The 20,052-nt window shown below is 35.2% G+C and overlaps 2 protein-coding genes across 2 annotated transcripts; both read left to right on the forward strand.

Annotated features, from left to right (window-relative positions):
• The first annotated feature begins 14,497 nt into the window (after positions 1-14,497).
• LOC119765178 lies at positions 14,498-15,374 on the forward strand. The gene is made up of 4 exons (XM_038248530.1): positions 14,498-14,685; positions 14,744-14,853; positions 14,911-15,127; positions 15,189-15,374. Exons 1-4 carry the CDS (start codon positions 14,559-14,561, stop codon positions 15,311-15,313), a joined length of 579 nt encoding a protein of 192 aa, XP_038104458.1. The 5' UTR covers positions 14,498-14,558; the 3' UTR covers positions 15,314-15,374.
• Positions 15,375-17,929: 2,555 nt separating this feature from the next.
• LOC119765128 lies at positions 17,930-18,709 on the forward strand. The gene is made up of 4 exons (XM_038248302.1): positions 17,930-18,071; positions 18,135-18,217; positions 18,278-18,497; positions 18,564-18,709. Exons 1-4 carry the CDS (start codon positions 17,981-17,983, stop codon positions 18,656-18,658), a joined length of 489 nt encoding a protein of 162 aa, XP_038104230.1. The 5' UTR covers positions 17,930-17,980; the 3' UTR covers positions 18,659-18,709.
• The last annotated feature ends 1,343 nt before the right edge of the window (positions 18,710-20,052 follow it).

A 20,052-nucleotide genomic window follows, 5' to 3' on the forward strand; every position in this document is an offset into this window, starting at 1 on the left:
TTTAAGATTCAAACCACAACTGAGACCCCTATCGCGGTGTTGATGTTTGGTAGAGCAGAGCGAGTTGATATTTTGAGACGTTTGTTCTGCGTTCATTTTTGATTACCTAACGAGGGAGCCCATTCAGCAAATACCAAAAGTGTAAACAAAGTGGACCTCTGTTTAGATTAGGGTCCGAGAATCGATGGAAGGAAGTGGGATATAGTTTCAATACGACGTCATGCTCATTTCTGTGTATGCTTTTCTGAATTGACTGGCTTGATCTTTTATTCTTAGAAAGATCGTAGAATAAGTGTTATGGCTAGCATATCGTCATGCTCGTGCTATCCTGTCGCACGAGCGTTTTGAGCCAAATTAAGTAACGTTTGACCTTCACAGTTCCCTGAAATTCGATTTCAATCCTGAGATATTTAACAAAAAACTCTGTGCACTGTTGTAGCTCTTCATATAAAAGAAGTTTCTGTCTGTGCTTTCTTGACACACCCCGAAAATTGCTGCAAGTGCGACAACTGCCCAAAGGAAGTTCAGTTCAGAACGTGTTTAACACACGTACATGTCTGGCTACTGTAAACATTTTCAATTATAATTCGGGACTTCGGCTACCAAATACAACCAAACTACGAGACAATGTACAGAATGGTCATCCAAACAAAACGTGTTTGTTATTGTTTACATTGAGTGCTCTAGTTTCTGTTTATTCAAGGTTTAACATTGCGACGCGTTTTTCTCGGAACGTCAAATTGGCGGAAGCGACAAATTAGCAGGGCCTCGTGGCGCGGTGGTTAGCGGCTTCGTCTGCCGATCCCTTTGTTGTTATGGGGCGCGAGTTCGATTCCCGCCTTATCCTCCTGGCCTTCTATCGGATGGGGAAGTAAAACGTCGGTCCATTTGCGTAAAAGAGGTTTTGGGTGACTCACCACACATAACCTTCGGACGCCTAGAAATGAGCAGAAACTTGCAACAGAGCCCACAAAAGACCCGGGGGTCGTTAAAGTGGATTGCTTTGCTTTGCTTTGACAAAATAGCACGATCACGTCAATATTTCAATGTTTCAAATTTATTACAGATTCAGTTGCACAGATCAAAATGTTTCTCGCTGTTTAATGCAAACATATATTTGAAAAACTTCTTTTCATAAAAAAATTAAATAAATAAACGAAAAAAAATATATATATCATCAATCATTGTACTTTGACGAGGGTTCTCTAAAACAAATAGAGGCTTTATAAATATCATTAAAGTAGCAGTAACTTCAGGCAGGGTTGCCAGATCGTCTGTGTTATAGACTTTTTTGGAAGCTCTTTCGATTACCTATCAACCTAATAGGTCGTGTAAGAAGGTGGGCCTCCAAGCTTATTGTGAAAAGTTTATTTTTAGAGCAGGATCATAGACTAACTCAGAACTTGATGAAGATGGCAAAAAAACTTTTTTATATAAAATTCGATAACCATTTTTTTTTTTTGCAGATTCGAAAAGTTCGTAAAATTTCTTTCAAAACTATAGGGTAATTCTCCGCCAACTCACCTTGCAGTTGCCCCGACTTCAGATCACAAATCAAAACTCCATTTGTCGATTTCTCGTGACGGAAGGGTGGTACGACCTCTTCCATTTTTAAACATTCGAAAAAAAAACCTGTTTTTCCATCATTTGCAGACTGAAACAGTGATGACCTTACACCCAAAATTCAGACTCGAGATAATCGTTCTCTCAAAATTTATTGAGGGCTAAGTTCCAAAATCGATAGAATAATGGTACCAACTCACACAATCATAACAAATGAGTTCATTCGTTAGTTGAATCAATAAATCTCCAACAAGTGTCATACATCGACTTCTGACTTCACCTTGGTCACCAAGCTGTGGTGGCCAAGGCAGCTAAGTCATTGGATTGGTTTGTCAAAGGTCTCTGGTTCGATTCCCGTTGTCGACACTTTTGGTTTTTTGTTTGACGGATGAACTTTTTTTGCAAATGAACCTCGAGAGAATAGTTCTATTGCCCATCTCGAGCTGTGTTCTCTGCGTCCGTGAATGGTACCACTATTCTCTCGACTCGAGACCATCATTCTCTCGGACTAGTGCTGCCAGTTTTGGGTGTAGGTAGAAAGCCATGAGCCTGCATACATTTTGAGTTGTTTGCGATTTTGGGAAACTGTCATACACGAAAAAGTGTGAGTTTGTTTGTTTGATTTTACATAAAATTAAGTGTGTGCTCACACCAACCTCTGACTTTTTTGTCGATTTACATGAATGTAACCCCTTAAAGATAAAAACAGGAAAATTGAAGTTTTCTAAGTCTCACCCAAACAACTCACCATTTTCTACTGTCGATATCTCGATCTTTTCGAAAACAATATTTTTATTTTTTTTAAATCACGACTAACATTTTAAACATTCAATATTACGCCCTTTTGAAATGTTCGAAAAGATTTAAAAATTTCACGAATGTCTCATTAGGGTGTAAAATGGTTGTATGGAAAAAATTAAAGTTGTCCAAATTTAGTGAGCACAGCCCTTTTTCAGTTCCTATTGGGGTCCTCAACAACTCCCCAAAATTTGGGACCGATTGGTTTAGTCCTCACTTTGCGCAAAGCGATTCAATTTTCCATAGAAATTTGTATGAAGAAAACCATTTTTTTGGATTTTGATATTTATTTAATCCACGTTTCATGCTATATCAAAACCGGATGCTATCCTCATATTCGGATGCTCTGGAATCTGCTCTACAACTTTCCAGAAGAGAGTATGGTGCTAGCTTGCCCCTAAAAAAGATACAGCGTGTTCAAAACTCGTCTAAAACGTGTTTTTTGCTCGAAAATCACGTTTTAGACGAGTTTTGATGGCGCTATATCTTCTTTCAGGAGCAAGTTAGCACCATACTCTCTTCAGCAAAGTTGTAGAGCACCTTCCAGAGCATCCGAATATGAGTCCGGTTTTGATATGGCATGAAACGTCGAATTGTTAAATATCAAAATCCTAAAAAATGGTTTTCCCCATACAAATTTATATGGAAAACTGAATCGCTTTGCGCAAAGTGAGGACAAACCAATCGGTTCCCCCTTTGGGGAGTTGTTTAGAACCCCACAAGGAACTGAAAAAGTGCTGTACTGGAAAATCGATTTTGATATTACACCCTAATGTCTCATATTTTAAAATTGAAAATCGGACCATCAGTTGCTGAGATATCGACTTTAGAATCAGGTGGGTTGTTTGGGTGAGACTTAAAAAACTTTAATTTTTCTGTTTCTTTGTCTTAAAGCCGCTGTATCTCAGCAACCTTAAGTCTAATCATCAATGTCTCTTGGAAAATGTTAACGCAAATTGTTGCAGACCGATTCTTAGCGAAGCTACACCAAAATGTCACATTTTTCAATTTTCAATATGATTTTTAATATGAAAAAAATCATTTTTATTATGATGCAATAATTGCAATGTGCTTTAAATGCGTTTTCTTACCTTAAGGCCAAAAACATTGACCAAAAGTGGTCTGCAAGCCATTGTACGGGAGAGGAGTTTTTTCATAAATCTGCTCCTTTCGTTGTCCCGTCACGAAAAGAAATGGCTGGCAAAAACTCAAATTTCATCCAATTCTTTCAGTTAAAGGAGCAAAAGATTCGTTTTTTAATTCGTGATAATGTGTAGAAGAGAAAAAGTTTTTTAAAATCAAACTGGCAAAACTGTGGCGATTTTTTTAGTGTGCCTTTTAAAAGTCCAGTTTTACGATGTTGTCCCGTCACGCTACATTTTTATTTCAGGGGAAGCACAGGTACTATATGTATCATTCTGCATGATATTTCTTTGTAGGAAAATCAATTATCTTTCCAAATATGTAACAACATTGAGGGGTTTCTTCTTTTATTTTGCCACTACAGCCAAAACGCTGAAAAAACTTGGAATTTTTTTGAAAAGGAGCCGAAGAATCGGTCAGCAGATGAAAAAAATGCACAACATCAATGTTTTAAAACAGAAATGCTGGATTTCTAAGATATTTAAAGCCTTTTTGTGATTTAAAATTTCTAAATCCAAAAGATTAATGAAGTAAGAACAAAATTGTACACCGACGTTTTTATTAAATGTTCTAGTTAGAAGATGACAATTTTAAACATCGTCTCTAGTCACTAGTCACATAGGAACGGATTCGTTAGTTCCCCCCTAATCAACCATTCTACACTATGATATGCAAATCGCTCTAAATCTCCCGACGAACGAGAGCTGCTGAGGTAAACAGTTTCCGGCCGGAGGTGTTTGTAACCCGACTAAGCACTGTACCCGTTTTCATCCCACCACCCATTAAGAACTCAGGGAGGGTGGGGTGGGAAAAAGGTGTGCAAATAACACCAGAGGGAGAGCAAATTTAGAAGGGGGGAGAGGCCGTTAAAATTTGAACATAAATTATGCTGTCGGACTTTTCAAACTTTTTTACGTTCCTCCTTCCTCCCACCACGTGGTCAGCGTTGGGTAAGGAAGGCAGAGCACAGGTTTGAATTTTATTACGTTTAATTTATGAATGAAATGTTGATGTTAATTTTATTATTGCGTCGTCGAGAGCCAGAACACAAGAGGACGATGTTCTGTTCCTCGGAGTTATTACTGCCCGGTGAGAGATTTCGGTCGTTTCCGGAGCGTTTTATTGCCACCGTGACTTTGCAGGAAAAGTCCGACAATTGACAAATTTATGAATGTTGTTTAGCGGTGCTCAAATTCGTACCTTAAAATGTTTAACGATTTTCAATCCACTCCCCGAGTCAAAACCAAGTGAAAATCCAATTTAATCTAGTTCTTTGAAAACGGTTATGAACTGTTTGTGTGGGAGTGTGTTTGTGTCGAAAAACTTTATCGTCACCAGAAAGGTAAAGTTTTTGAACCGGTGCTGTTGTCTAATCCACTTCCGGTGCAAAAGGGTTGCCATATGTTGAGTTAAGGGAAGGGAAGTGGCTTGCCCAAATTCAATTTCGGAGCATCGATGCCAGGAGGCACGACACGTTTCGAACGCTTACACAGTAATATATTATGATATCACACATCTGCGTTTTGGAAAACAATTTAAATTGTTGCAAACAAAAGTATGCCTGCTGTAATTGAATCTGCGATGGTTGGTGTTGGAGTTTGAGGACTTTGTAGAGTGTTGAATTGATACCTTCTGAGGAGGTTGCGAGGCTTGGAGTACATCTGATAGTGTTATGCACTAAGCATAATTATTTTTATTTATGTTCTGTGTTTCAGTTGTGCTTCACAATTTTCACCAAAAAAACAAGAATTGAAGGTCGTTTTTTTTTAAATCCCAGTGGTGGTCTTACACATTGCTAAAAAAATTCTGGGCTGTAGGAGAGCAAAACTCGAATGTCATGATTGAACGGCGACTCGAGACTATGACCCAATTTGACGGATTGTTGATGCAGGCGATTTTATTGCTCTTCTCATGTTTCGCTTCAATCTCTTCATTCGCTAACATTACATCTTCCGAAACCGAATGGTCATAAACCAATTATTTATGTTTGTGTCTGAAAATATGTTATTTTAGGTAAAATAAACATTATGTTTTGGGTATCAACATCATAGAGCACAGAAAAGAAGGATCAATTACAAGGACCAGAAATAATTTTACAGTGTTTGCTACAGATCCATTCGTTTCACTTTCATTCAGAAAAAAATCTTGCTTGAGAAAATAAACTTTTACTTATATATTCTTTTAAAACACTAAAAGGTACATCTTTCATCTTTAAAACAAAAACCCGATTTAATCTTACCTTTGGTTAGATAGACCTTTTTAAATTGTAGAACTTCTTTTAATTCATAACCTCTTATTACTGTGGGCCAAAGTTTATCATGAGTTTTCAGCGAATTCCCCGACGCTTCAAAACCCGGACACTTTATCTTGTGTTATCAATTAATTGGATATAAGTTCGCATCATGATTATCAATACTGTGTTATGTGATGAATTCTAACATCAACTTTCATTTTAGGTTAGTTTGAATGCTGTAGTTATTGTCAAAACAATTAAATAAAATAAAATTATAAGTTTTTCAAAAATGGGAAACATTTTACTTGAAACATTTCATACGCGTCCGAAGCACCGGGAAGGCAAAGTAGAAATTTATGGTTTTGATTTCCTTAAATTCCAGCATTTTTTTTACATAAAATACACCCAAAGTTAAAGAACGAGAGGATAGTCATCACGAAAAGAAACGTGAGGAAAGTGCTATTTTGCGAGAGTATAGTCCTCTCGCGTGTTCATTCGTTCATTGGAACAGTTCATCCGGTACTTTTTTTTTTGATAGATGAACTTTTTTTGAAGATGAACCCATGAGTAAAGTACTCTCGATAATTTCGGGATTTATCCTCTCAGTCCGCACACAGTACCATTTTACTACCGAATCGTGCTCTTTATTCTCTCGTATGCCGATGCCCAGTTCTGGGTGTATCGATTGTTTTAATGTTAACAACTCATTTGAGTCCTAAAGAATGCAATTCACTAACATTTCAGTCCAAATTTGTGCGATTCATTAGAAAAATCGAGTGTCCGGAATTTGAAACAAAATTGTCCGTATTTCAAATTAGCCTTTATCAGTGTCCGGGATTCGAAGCACAACAAGTCATTTAAATTTTCAAATGCTGATGAAAAATTGTTAGAAAAGACATATTTTGCATGAATTCTCTTATCTACAACCGCTTAGAACATCTAAGTAAAGTAAAATAAATATGTAACTACTAAGGAAAGTACGTAACTTACGACCGTCATCTGCAATCAACTAAGGAAATTTGTTGGGCTGATACAGTCATGCCTCGGTTTTGCACGCCTCGGTTTTGCACTGCCTCGGTTTTGCACCGTTAAGCTGCCTCGGTTAAGCACGGCCCAGTGCTTAACTGAAGCACAGAACTCATGGGTTTTTGGCTATATGGGAGACATTGGCTTTAATCGTATGAAAAATCATGCAAACATCAAAAAATTATAGTGTTTTGGAATCGGGATGATGTCAGTTATCCATTAAAATTATTATTTCATTAAAACTTTCACAAAAATACGTATTTTTCCTGTATTTTGAAAATGGATTTTTTTTTCTCTAAAGAATCCAAAAATATATTGTTATTCGAATATGGGTATCAAATGATCACACCCAGAACTGGACATCGGCCTACGAGAGGATAAAGAGCACGATTCGGTAGTAAAATGGTACTGTTTGCGGACTGAGAGGATAAATCCCGAAACTACCGAGAGTACTTTACTCATGGGTTCATCTTCAAAAAAAGTTCATCTATCAAAAAAAGTACCGGTACCGAGACTCGAACCTAAGACCTTCGGCATATTGAACCGTGCCTTTGCCGTATGGGCCACCATGGTTCGGAGACTAAGTGGCGGTCGTTTGTCCATATAAGCCACTCAATAGGATGAACTGTTCCAATGAACGAATGAACACGCGAGAGGACTATACTCTCGCAAAATAGCACTTTCCTCACGTTTCTTTTCGTGGGGAATATTCCCTCGTTCTTTAACTTTGGGTGCCGGTTTAATCAAACATTTCGGATATAATAACAAAATTTTTAGAAAATATTCCAAATTTTCACAAAACTACGTTTTTTCGAAAAAAATACTCAAAATTTCAATTTTTACAATATGGGTATTAAACAATCGGGATTTTTTCATACACCCAAAGTTAAAGAACGAGGGGATAGTCCTCATGAAAAGAAACGTGAGGAAAGTGCTATTTTGCGAGAGTATAGTCCTCTCGCGTGTTCATTCGTTCATTGGAACAGTTCATCCTATTGAGTTGCTTATATAGACAAATGACCGCCACTTAGTCACCTAACCATGGTGGCCCATACGGCAAAGGCACGGTTCAATATGCCGAAGGTCTTGGGTTCGAGTCTCGGTACCGGTACTTTCTTTTGATAGATGAACTTTTTTTGAAGATGAACCCATGAGTAAAGTACTCTCGGTAATTTCGGGATTTATCCTCTCAGTCCACACACAGTACCATTTTACTACCGAATCGTGCTCTTTATTCTCTCGTATGCCGATGCCCAGTTCAGGGTGTACACTTCGAATGTAATAACAACATTTTTAGAAAATACTCTAATTTTTCACAAAACTACGTATTTTTGAATAAAATACTCAAAATTTCCGTTTTTACAATGTGAATATCAAACGATCGGGATTTTTTCATACATTTCGATTGTAATATCACTATTTTTTTTGAAAATACTCAAAATTTTCACAAAACTACGTATTTTTGTAAATTTTTTAAAATTTTCAGTTTTTACATGGGTATTTTGTTATGGGTATCAAATAATCAAATCATTTTTTTTTTCAAAAATACGAAGTTTTGTGAAAATTTTGAGTATTTTAATTTTTTTAATAACTTTCGAAATGTATGAAAAAATCCCGATCGTTTGATACCCACATTGTAAAAACGGAAATTTTTAGTATTATTTTTCGAAAATACGTAGTTTTGTGAAAATTTGGAGTATTTAAAAAATGTTATTACATTCGAAATGTATGAAAAAATCCCGATCGTTTGATACCAACATTGTTAAAACGGAAATTTTGAGTATTTTTTTCGGATATACGTAGTTTTGTGAAAATTTTGGGTATTTTCAAAAAATATTGTTATTAATCGAAATGTATGAAAAAATCCCGATCGTTCGATACCCACATTGTGAAAACGTAAATTTTGAGTATTTTATTCGAAAATACGTAGTTTTTTGAAAATTTTGAGTATTTTGTAAAAAAATTGTTATCACATTCGAAATGTATGAAAAAATCCCGATCGTTTGATACCCATATTGTAAAAATTGAAATTTGGAGTTTTTTTTTTTTCAAAAAGACGTAGTTTTGTGAAAATTTGGAGTATTTTCTAAAAAAAAATGTTATTACATCCAAAATGTATGAAAAAAACCTCATCATTTGATACCCATATTGCAATAACAATATATTTTTGGTTTATTTAGAGAAAAAAAAATGAATTTTCGAAATACAGGAAAAATACGTATTTTTGTGAAAATTTTCATGAAATAATAATTTTAATGGATAGCTGACATCATCCTGATTTCAAAACACTATAATTGTTTGATGTTTGCATGATTTTTCGTACGATTAAAGCCAATATCTCCCATATAGCCAAAATCCCATAAGCTCTGTGCCTCGATTATGCACGCCTCGGTTTTGCATCCCCCATATGCGGTGCAAAACCGAGGCATGACTGTATACGTTGCTATGCAGTTGTTTTGTTGCCGTTGATCTGTAAACGTCAACTTAGGGACTATCCATAAACCATCCGAATTTTTTTTAAATCTTAGACCCCCTGCCCCCTTCTTGGACAATTTCCATACAAAACTAATCTTTATTGTATGCAGCGTGAACAATCGCCCCCCCCCCCCTAAGGTGTCTACGTGGTTTATGCATGGTCTCTTATCGTAGATTTTGAAATTTTCCAAACCATACGTCAAGTTTCTAATTAGATTCCTTTTCCATTGTAGAAGATCAGATTAATTTCCATTGATTCAAATTCCTAAGCTAAGTGTAATTTTCTAAGCTAAGTGATTGAAAAAATCTATACCTTTCTATAGTAAGAAATATAAATAAATGTCAAATTTGTTTCGAATGGTCATTCATGATCTCCAGAGTTTTTTTTAAGTTCCTGTAAGCTATTATGTTTCATATGTTTAAATGACCTTTAAAAAAAACATTAGATCTGGACTTTGAATGTAGACAGAAACTTCGGATACAATAGAGACGTGGCGTTACATCGTGCTGCCATCTGGTTTTTTTAAGTGCAAGAGTGGAAAAGTGCTGAGTCATCGTCTAAAAATAAACGGCGTCCTATCTCGCCCAGCAAAATGAAGTCGATAAAGTAGTCGGTTTCGATGAGAAAGAGTGGAAAACGTGGTCTAAAAATAGCGACGCCATCCCCCTATTGAAAACGAAAAATACTGGCAAAGGTCACTAACACAGAAAATAAAATTTATGGTAATATTCATCAGGAAATGGTGACAGATTTTGCATCAGAAAATGTGTAATATTGCATCAGATAATGATGAATTTTCATCAGTTTCTGTTGAATATTAATCAGGTTCACATTTTAACACATTTTTTTGGCAATCAAAAAAAATCAAACCATCCACATTAACGACCCCCGGGTCTTTTGTGGTCTCTATTGCAAGTTTCTGCTCGAACCTAGGAGTCCGAAGGCTTGAATGGGGAGAGCACCCAAACCTCTTTCTACTCCAAGGAACCTTCCACCCCAGTGTTTGAACTGACGACCTTTGGATTGCGAGTCCAACCGCCGCCAGCGATTCCACCGGAGTAGGCTTGGTTTGGTGTGTTGTTTGTACTTATGGCATGGAGACGACTCCTACACCAGGAACGACTTAACGGCCTAACAACCAAGGCCGGGACCGACATTTTACTTCCTCATCCGATGGAAGGTTGCAGCAGATGGGAATCGAACCCAGAATCATCCGCTTACAAAGCGGACAGCGTAGGCAGTATTCCTCAAAAAAGTCGTAATATTCAACCTACCAAATTTTCAACATTACAAAATTCAACTTTTTTTCTGCTGTGAAGTGGGCTTCTTCCTTTTTTATGGATTTTCGTATAGTACATAGTAAAAATTGTGCAAATTTCGAAGGTTGATTATTACCTCAGTTATGATGTAATTTTATCTCGATTTAGACTGAAAAAGTGACATCACACCAGAATTGTGGTAAAATTTCACATTTTCAGAGGTAAAATTACAATTATTTTATGACATAAAAGATGTACCCCTTCCCAGATGTAATATTACCACGATTATTTTTACTGTGTAGGTTAATCAAACAGATCTAAGTACAGAACCAAGTTATGAATCATGCAAAAAATTTAGGAGGATGCTGAGCTTAAAAAATTCAAATTTTGAGATGAATAAAAGATTCAAAAGTTTCTAATTTCGCTCTATTTTTTATTTAAAAGTTGAAAGTTATTTCACATCCAAAAAAATATCAAAATTTCGAAATTCGATCGGCAACTCGTTCTGATTATGCATATTACACAGTAAAAAATAATGTAAATTTGGAAGCTGTAATTTTGGAAGGTTGAATATTACCTCTTTTATGATGTAATTTTACCCCAATTTAGACTGAAAAAATGACATTACACCAGAAAAGTGGTAAAATTACACATTTCCAGAGGTAAAATTACTCCTTTTTCTGACATAAAAGATGTACCTCTTCCCAGATGTAATATTACCATGATTTTTTTTTCTGTGTAGCTTCCATATGCAAACAGAAGAATAAAAATTGATAATTGGAGAGCTGAGAACTACGCCACACAAAACTTTGCGAAATTTTACAACACACGAGCATTACTTGAACTCCACGGATTTTTTTTTTCTCAAAATTTGAGGGTTGAAGATAGACGAGTTCTGTCGTTTTTCGAAAAATCAGAACTCAGTGGTAACATTTTTGCCCGTGCAATTTTATACCTCAAAAGTTGTTGATTTTTGTCCCCTATAATGTCTCAAAAACATTTAAATTATTTTAAGTGCAGATTTGGAAAATTTTATTTTTGTGAAAAAAAAAATTAAAAATCCTAGTACATATTGTTTTCCCAAAAAGTCCTCATCAATACTTACAACTATGCCCAAGATACCAAATCGATAAGTACATTTCTTAAAGAGATATATATTTTTGAATATTTACGTACCACATAAATCACAGAAATCTCGAAGACCCACCTTCATGTATACAGCCATTCCACGTCAAACAGGAAGTCTCCAAATCAAAAGTGCTCCGATTTGACTCAAATTTGGAGTGGGGGTTCTTTGGCTCAAATAATTAGACCCGTATTTTTTTGTTTGGCGATTAGGGTGGTCCTATCCGACCCTAATTTTTCAAAAAATCATATCTCCGGAACGGCTGAACCAATTTTGGAGCGCCACAATTCGAAAGAAAGGTTATTAGTTGGGCTTTTAAGGAAAAATATGTTGAGGTCCTAAAAAACTAGCTGAATATTTGAATAGGTCCTATGAAAATTTCATTGCCGATTTCAAGGTCTCGGGACCAAAGAGCCTATGTCTGAAAATATTTTTCCCTGATTCCTTGTAATATTTTACAAAACATATAAAAAAAAATACGAATATCCATTAACACGTTTCGGAGATATGATTTTTTGAACATAAAAACTTCAAAAATGTTGCGAAAAACGCAATTTTTTGGATCACCCTATTTCGGATAGGACCACCCTAATCGCCAAACAAAAAAATACGGGTCTAATTATTTGAGCCAAAGAACCCCCACTCCAAATTTGAGCCAAATCGGAGCATTTTTGATTTGGAGACTTCCTGTTTGACGTGGAATGGCTATACCTATCGTCCAAAATAAAAACTGAATAAATGTCTGTCTCTCTATGTGTAGGGGAAAGTGGGGCAAGTGTAACAAGCTAAGGAAATGCTCGTTATAACCCATTAAAAAGTTAAAAAATCGGTCGGATTTTATTATAATCATCTTTTTTTAGGTCTTGACTAAGACTTTGTTAGAACAAGTTTTTTAAAAATCCAGTTTTTTAATGTAAAAAATTGATTTTAAAATTTGTGTTTTTCAGTACGTTCTACTCAACTAGTGGGGCAAGACGGACAACCCGTTGGGGCAAGAGGAAAAGTGCATAAAAAAACATGTTAATTTGCTAACAATTGAACTGTTATCACTTAGATACATCAGATTAGAATGTATTGTAAGGTTTCCTTCATTTTTAGAATAAATAATAATATTTTACTAATAAAACTTATTGTTTTTACGAAAAAAAATATTACATAGATGATAAATAGTAAATTTTCATAATATCACTACATTTTGTATGGACATTTTTTTTTAACAATTGTTTATTAGTTTTTAAGTACATTCATGTATTTATTTCCCAATTAAATAAGATTTTTTAAAAGCTCTCAACAAAAATAACCAAAAGTTAAATCATACTTTGTAATATGTGCATGTGTCATTGGTAAGGACACTACTGATCTAGGAAAAATAGCATTTTGATAAAATGAGCCTTAAAACGAACCCTAATCCTTATTTTGTACTTTCCAAATATTATAAGAAAACAAAGGTTTTGAAAAAAACTTCATTAAATCTTATGCTCCGTGGCGTTAACGTCGTTTTGGCGGTTATGTGGTAGTAGAATCAGCTAATTGCATTGCTAGCAACATTTCCTTATACTGGAAATAATCAAAATTGAAAAAATTACGACCGTAAGATCGATTGTTCCTCTTGCCCCATATGGTCGTCTTGCCACACCGTCCCCTATGCGTGTGACCAAAATTGTCACCAAGATTTCTCAGCACACATTCAGCAAAATAAAAAAAAAATCTAAATTTTGAAATAACAAGCCATAGTTTTAACAATTGCATGGAACAATTGTTTTTAAATGCATTGTACACTAGTTAAGTTGTTTTGCAACCATTAGTTTTCAAAGAATGTAAGATTTGACAAAAACAAACATTTTAGCGAAAAAAAACAGTTTGCGTTATAAAACATCAAAAATTTTCAAAAATTCAAAAGATTTTTAAATCAACCCAAACATGCTTCAAAATGATTCTAAATGCAGGAAAATGCATTTTGAATTGATTTCAGCTGATTGCAGATTAATTGCCATTGAAATTTTGAAGTTTTTTGAAAAAATATTTGTTCGCCTACTGAAATTTAAATAAAATTTGAAGTTGTTTTTTCGAAAAAAAAAAGAATTCGGTATTCTTTAAAACAAGATCAGTTTTTTTGATTATTCAAATGATTGTTTTGAAAGCCTTCATCACAAATTTCATGCAATTTTGACCACCCAGTCCTGCGATATTGCGTGTTGGTTTTTCAAGGTTTTGGCTTTGGTTTTTTGTGACAGCTAATTCCTACGCTCAGTTTCATCCTCTCATTGACTGTTAACTATTATTCTTGGCTTGTTTCTTCAATTTTCGTTCTATTCACCTGTCTACGCGTCTTTCACCATAAAAATTTGCATTTAAATTATCCCACTTCCTACAAATTCCAGAAACACTTTTCAAAGGAGGACACTTGAACTTCTGTTGGAACATCTGGCTTTGAATAAGAAGAAGACGTTTTAAACGTCGTCTGTATACTTGACAAAAGACAGGATAATTGTTCTGGCCACTTTGAACGCCACTTTACCATAATGGTGGCTTGCCATGAAAACGTGACATTTAGTTGCGATAATTGCGCCAATTTTAGTAGAATTCCGTGATTCGATTCTGTAAACAAATCACTCAAGAAAATGTCGTTTGATTTTATTTGAAGTCTCGCCACGACTCGTCCAGCTAATAGCGCTCGTCGAAAGTGTCTTGAAGAAATCCGAACATTGCGTTTCCTTCACTTGATATGTGCTCTTTGAAATCATGCCCATCCAACAGTGGAAATCATTGTTTAAATTCTGTCATTTGCTGAGTCTGCATGTTCAGCGATAAAGTTTCTCAAACCGTTCCATCGTCAACCGCCACTTCAGTACGATCAGTTCTTGATTGGACCTACTGGCCGTTAGTCGTGTTTTAGAAAGAGTCAGAGTGATTTCAAATTTGTCAAATTCAAAGATGTCAAAATCTGTGGATATTTTCAATTTGTCTCCGATCATCTATCGAGTACTTACCCTAGCTTATGTCGTTCTGGATCTGGTTGGATCGATTCTACTGCTAGTGTTCCGGAAAGATTTGGTTGAAAGTGTGAACTTAACGTGATTTTCGTTGTTACAAAAGTTTCTAAAGTTTCGTGTTTTTAGGATACAACGTCAAAGAGTATATTTCTGATGAGAACATGCGCATAGCTGTGTTCATTTTTGGTCAATTTTGGGTTATTTCCAATTGGTCCCTCCTGTACGGTATTTCAAACGTAAGTTTGTACTAATCGAGTACAAGTCAATTGTTGCAACGTTGTTTAACATTTTAGCGAAAAAAGCTTTATGTGAAGCTTCATCTCTACTACACGATTGGAGTATTCGTCGGATTGGCGGTGGCCTTAGTATTGATCGCCTTTATGGTTCTATGCGCAATGGTTGGAATGATGGACAAGGAAAATGTTGACTTAACGAACATGTTCGGCGCGTCGATTTTGGTATCTTCAGGACTGGCACTTTTGCTTACGATTGGTATTGGCATATTGACATGTGAGTATATTTTCGATGCTCAATTATTAGCGACAGTTAAAATACCTTTTTAAAATTTTAGTGGTCATTGCAATGATCAAATTGACGCTCGAGGGACTGATTGAAACGTTCATACCAATTGAAGAAGCAGCTAAAGTGGTGAAAGAAGGTGAGGACATTCTGAAGGAGAAGGAATGTATCGCCTAAACCAGGTGCGATGTTTTGCAAATTCATAATTCGAACAATTCTGAATATAACTCGAATCGATATTAATCAAGTACAAAATTTATGTTTAATTTGATGACATCCTTATTTATAATTTTGATTAATTTATATCATCCTTATCCCTCACCCGCCCCTCACCATTAAATGAAAAATTAAAATTAAAAAAAATTAAAGAAAGTCAGAGATTTTTTATTCCAGAAAAGTCTAAAATTCCACGCAAACTCGTTTGAAATTTATTTTCTATCTTTTGAAAAATGTTCGCTAATTTAATAAACAATTTTCCACCTTTGGCACAACATTCAATTTTATGAAAACTCCTCGTACTGTACATCGATAAGTTTCCAAAATTCGAGAGATTTTTTAATAAGCCCAATCATGCTAAAAATGATTTTAAACGCAGGGGAATGCATTTTCAATAGTTTTCAGCTAATTGCAACTATATTTTCATTAACATTTTGATGCTTAAAAAACATATTTTTGCCCCTCGATTTTTCAGACCTGCTTGGAAGGTACCAGCCTGAACAGTTTTTGCGCATTCTTTTGGTGAGAAATTCCTATTAATTGAAGTTTTGAAAAAGTCGGGAATTTGAAACAAGGATTTGAGTGACCACCCTGCTATGTGGTTTATGGATGGCCCCTGATTAACGTCATGATTCGAAATCCGGACACTTAGCAGCATATCATTTTTGTTATAGCTGGCAAAAAATCATGTAATAAGTTGGAAATGTAGAAATATCATCAGAATGTAGTATAAACAGTCAGTTTCAAGAAAATGCATGCACAATATGTCTTTTCTAAGAATTTTTCATCAGAATTTTAAAATTAAAATGACGAGTTGTGCTTCGACGTGGACACTGATAAAAGCTGATTCGAATTCGATTTTGCTTATGAATCGCACAAATTTGGACTGAAATGTTAGTGAATGGCATTTTTCAGGTCTCAAATAAGCTGTTAACATCAAAACAATCGATAGTTTATATAAAAATTTGCTAGAATTCAAGGAAATCGAAACCATTAATTTCTTTGCCTTCCCGGTGCTTCGAACGCCTATGAAATATTTCAAGTGAAATGTTTCGCATTTTTGGTAAACTTATAATTTCATTGTATTCAATTGTTTTGGCATTAACTACAGCGTTCAAACAAACTTAAAATGAAAGTTGATGTTGGAATTCATCAAATAACACAGTTTTGACATTCATAATGCGAACTTATATCCAAATAATTGATAAAACAAGATGAAGTGTCCGGGTTTCCAAGCGTCCGGGAATTCAAATCATGACGTTATATTTCATTTTTTTTATCAGAATAAGTTAACATTTACATTTTATTAGTTTCTCTTCATCCGCTAGAGGAGCAATTCTCAACCTTTTTCATGGTACCCCGGTTTAAAACTTGAATTAAAAACTAGGCAACCTTTTCTCCGACTGAGGTCAATTATTTTAAAGAGATTTTTAATATCCATATTTTTAGAAGTCAAAATTGTAAAAATTAAATCTGTCAATACATGCATAAATTTATTCCTCCTCAAATATGTCAGCACTAAACACTTGAAATCAACTTCTATTGATCATGCTTAAATTTGGTGAAGCTTTTGGTACAGCTGTCAAACCTTGCTAGTATCTTCCAGATTTTCGTCCAATTCCTATACTTTGACATCGACCGCTCTTCGATTTCTGTGAATCTTTGTTCTAAGAGGTGATTTTGTTCACTAAATACGAATCCGAGCTCCATTTTTCGATATCTCATGACTGTGAGGCAAACGACCTCCTTAATTTTTAAGTATTCGAAAAAGACGTTTTTCAGTGAATTGCAACTCAAAATGGTGATGAGATAGGAATTTGGTGTATTGGAAGGCTGTTTCTGCCTGATACAAACTCGGAATTCCGGCAACCAAATTCAAGGAAAATGCTCAGAACGATTAGCAAAACAAATCGGGTTTGTTATTTTCAATATTGCGTGCCCTGATCATTAAAATACGTCAACATAGCACGATCACGTCGAATAGATGCATTTGACATCTTCCTTTATATTCACTTTCAAACAAACTTCCATTCTCGTCCAAGGGGTTCACCAGAGCATCGTTCTCGACGTGATCGTGCTATCTTGTCGCACGTTGATTTTTGACGTCCCGAGAACTACGCGTTTTAATGTTTGACCTTGGATAAACACAAACTACTGCAAGCAAAGCAAACGACATCAAACACGTTTTGTGTTTGTGTGTTGTCCCGAGTTCTAATTCGAAATGCTTACAGTAGTCGGGCTTGTACGTGTGTCAAACGTGTTCTGACTAAAATCCCTTTGGCCAGTTGTCGCACTTACATCAGTTTTCAGGGTGTGCCAAACAGCACAATGAGAACAAAAAATCTTTTTTATGAAGAGTGAAAACAATGCACGGAGTTTTAAAGATTTTTGAGATCTGTGAAAGTAAAAAAAGTGAGGCATGGCAAGCTGCACAAAATGACGTCCTTAACTCACTTTGGCCCAAATCAACGTGCGGCAAGATAGCACGATCACGACGATCTGATAACCCTGTTCGCCATTTCCTTTCTTCGATATGCGTTTTGTGTTGACATTGCGTCGTTGATAACTATACAGCATTCTTTCAACAGCGCTCGGTCTGAGTTTGGCCCTCTATTTTATAACATCAACATGGTTTACCGAGTTTTGGGCTTCATTTACGCTGTTGCGAGCTTAATTGGTTCGATTTTATTTTTCCTATCAAAGGATGATTTTGGATCAGGTTAGTTGATGGTTTAAAATTAATCCTGATTTCAAAATTTGCTAATTAACTTCGTTGAAACAGATGCTCAGATTCGTCAAGCACTTTCGTTCGTTGCTGTTTTGTGGCTGATTTTCAACTTTATCCTTATCTTTGGACTGTATTCAGTAAGTTTTCATCTTTTCACACTATTTTATTTAAAATACAGAAAATTATTTCTTTTTCAGAGTAACGAAACTTACGTTAATGCTCACCTCCAGTTCATCAACTTTGTGTTCATTACGCTCACTGCAATTATATTGTACCTTGCCTATGTGCAAAATGAGCAAAACGTTGAAGTCATGAACGTTGCCTTCTTTCTTCCCTCGTCGTTCAAGAACAGGGTGAGAAGGGAGGTCGTGAAAGATATCGCCGGAAGGGTTTTGCGCTGTTTGATTGTACTTGGTGGTGCGTAGCTTTCTGCCAGTTGTTGGCAAAATCAAAGTAGGCTTATCAATGTCATTTGCATTTCAGCCGTTTATGCACTCATCAGACACATACTCGTGAAGGTTATTGCGTCCATCAGAAAGGAAAAGCAGCAGAAGCAAGGGGTAGCCATTTTAGTGTGAGATGGATTCAGAGTTATCAACAAAAATTACACTTTGAAAATGACAATTTTTAATTCACCTTTGTAAAAAAAAACCAATCGATGACTGCTCTGTAATATTTTAAAACATAAATTTTGGAATCGTATAAATGCATGAAAAAAAGCTTTTATACAAATTTTATCATGAAAAAATGTCCTCAAAGTCCATAAAATGTAACTCAAGACTTGAAATCCTAATCAACAATATCTTGTTACTTAAAATATTTGAAAAATCTTTTTTCTCTTAAATTCCCAAAACTAGCTCTAGATAAAATCAATCATTTCGACACAGAATCGAAAATTTAATAAATATAATTATGTGGATGTGACCATAATTATAACTCAGCACTGAACAGAACCGTAACAACAACAATTTGAATCTAAGCCCGATTTTCGATGAAAATTTGATTTTTGGCTGTTTTTTGATCGAAAATGAAAAATTAGGCTTTTGAAAATATTTTCATTGAAAAGAGCGCACGATTTTCGTTAAAACACACTTTCGATCGATTTTTTTGAACACCTCCTTCGAAAGATATGATTTTTTTTATTTAAGCGTAATTCAAACTAAAAGAATTTCTAAAATTCAAATGCCATTGTGAATAACTAAACTGAGTGCACAGGAGTTGTTGATTTGAGAGAGGATTTTGCGTGGTCAATTTCGCGTGGAAATCGTCGTTTTTAAAATATTTTATTTTTTTTAATATGGACTGCCAAAAAAAAATTCTTTGTCGATTAGAAATTCCTAGAAACAAGTTAAATTTAGACATGTTGAAAATTTGATGGTTGAATATTACCTCTGTTTTGAGTAATTTTACCTAAATAATTGCTTAAAAAGGTAAAACTCAACAGAAAATGATGAAAATTTAAAAAAAAAATTACGCAAAATTTGTCAGTCGTTATAATTACGTGTTCTTATGAGAGTGGCGCTGCAATTCTCAAACTAATACATAATTACACACCGTTCATAGCAAAACAGCCGAGACAATATCTCACTTTCTCTTTTAAGCATGTTTGTCATAAAAAACTGCATTGCACAGTAAAAAAATCTATGTAGAAGCCGAGAGGGTTAGGGCGCAGACTTGGTAATCTGAATATGACTCTCGCCGGATTGATGTTATTTTTGGGGTGAGCAGGCCTGATTTGTTTTTCTTCGGTACATGCATTTTGTGTACACGTTTTCTCATACATTATTACACGCTTTTGCTCACAAAGATTATGTGCATGCTTTTAGCATCGGATTTTTTTACTGTGTTACGTTTTGACTCCTTTTTTCTCGAGACGCGTTCTGGGTTGGGTCATGAACCAGACTGTCTTCTTTGCTGGGGTTATTTAATTATTAAAACCAATTTGATCATGAAATTTTGAATCAAGATAGAA

The sequence above is a fragment of the Culex quinquefasciatus genome, chromosome 1, assembly GCF_015732765.1.
Source record: "Culex quinquefasciatus strain JHB chromosome 1, VPISU_Cqui_1.0_pri_paternal, whole genome shotgun sequence".
NCBI lineage: Eukaryota > Metazoa > Arthropoda > Insecta > Diptera > Culicidae > Culex > Culex quinquefasciatus.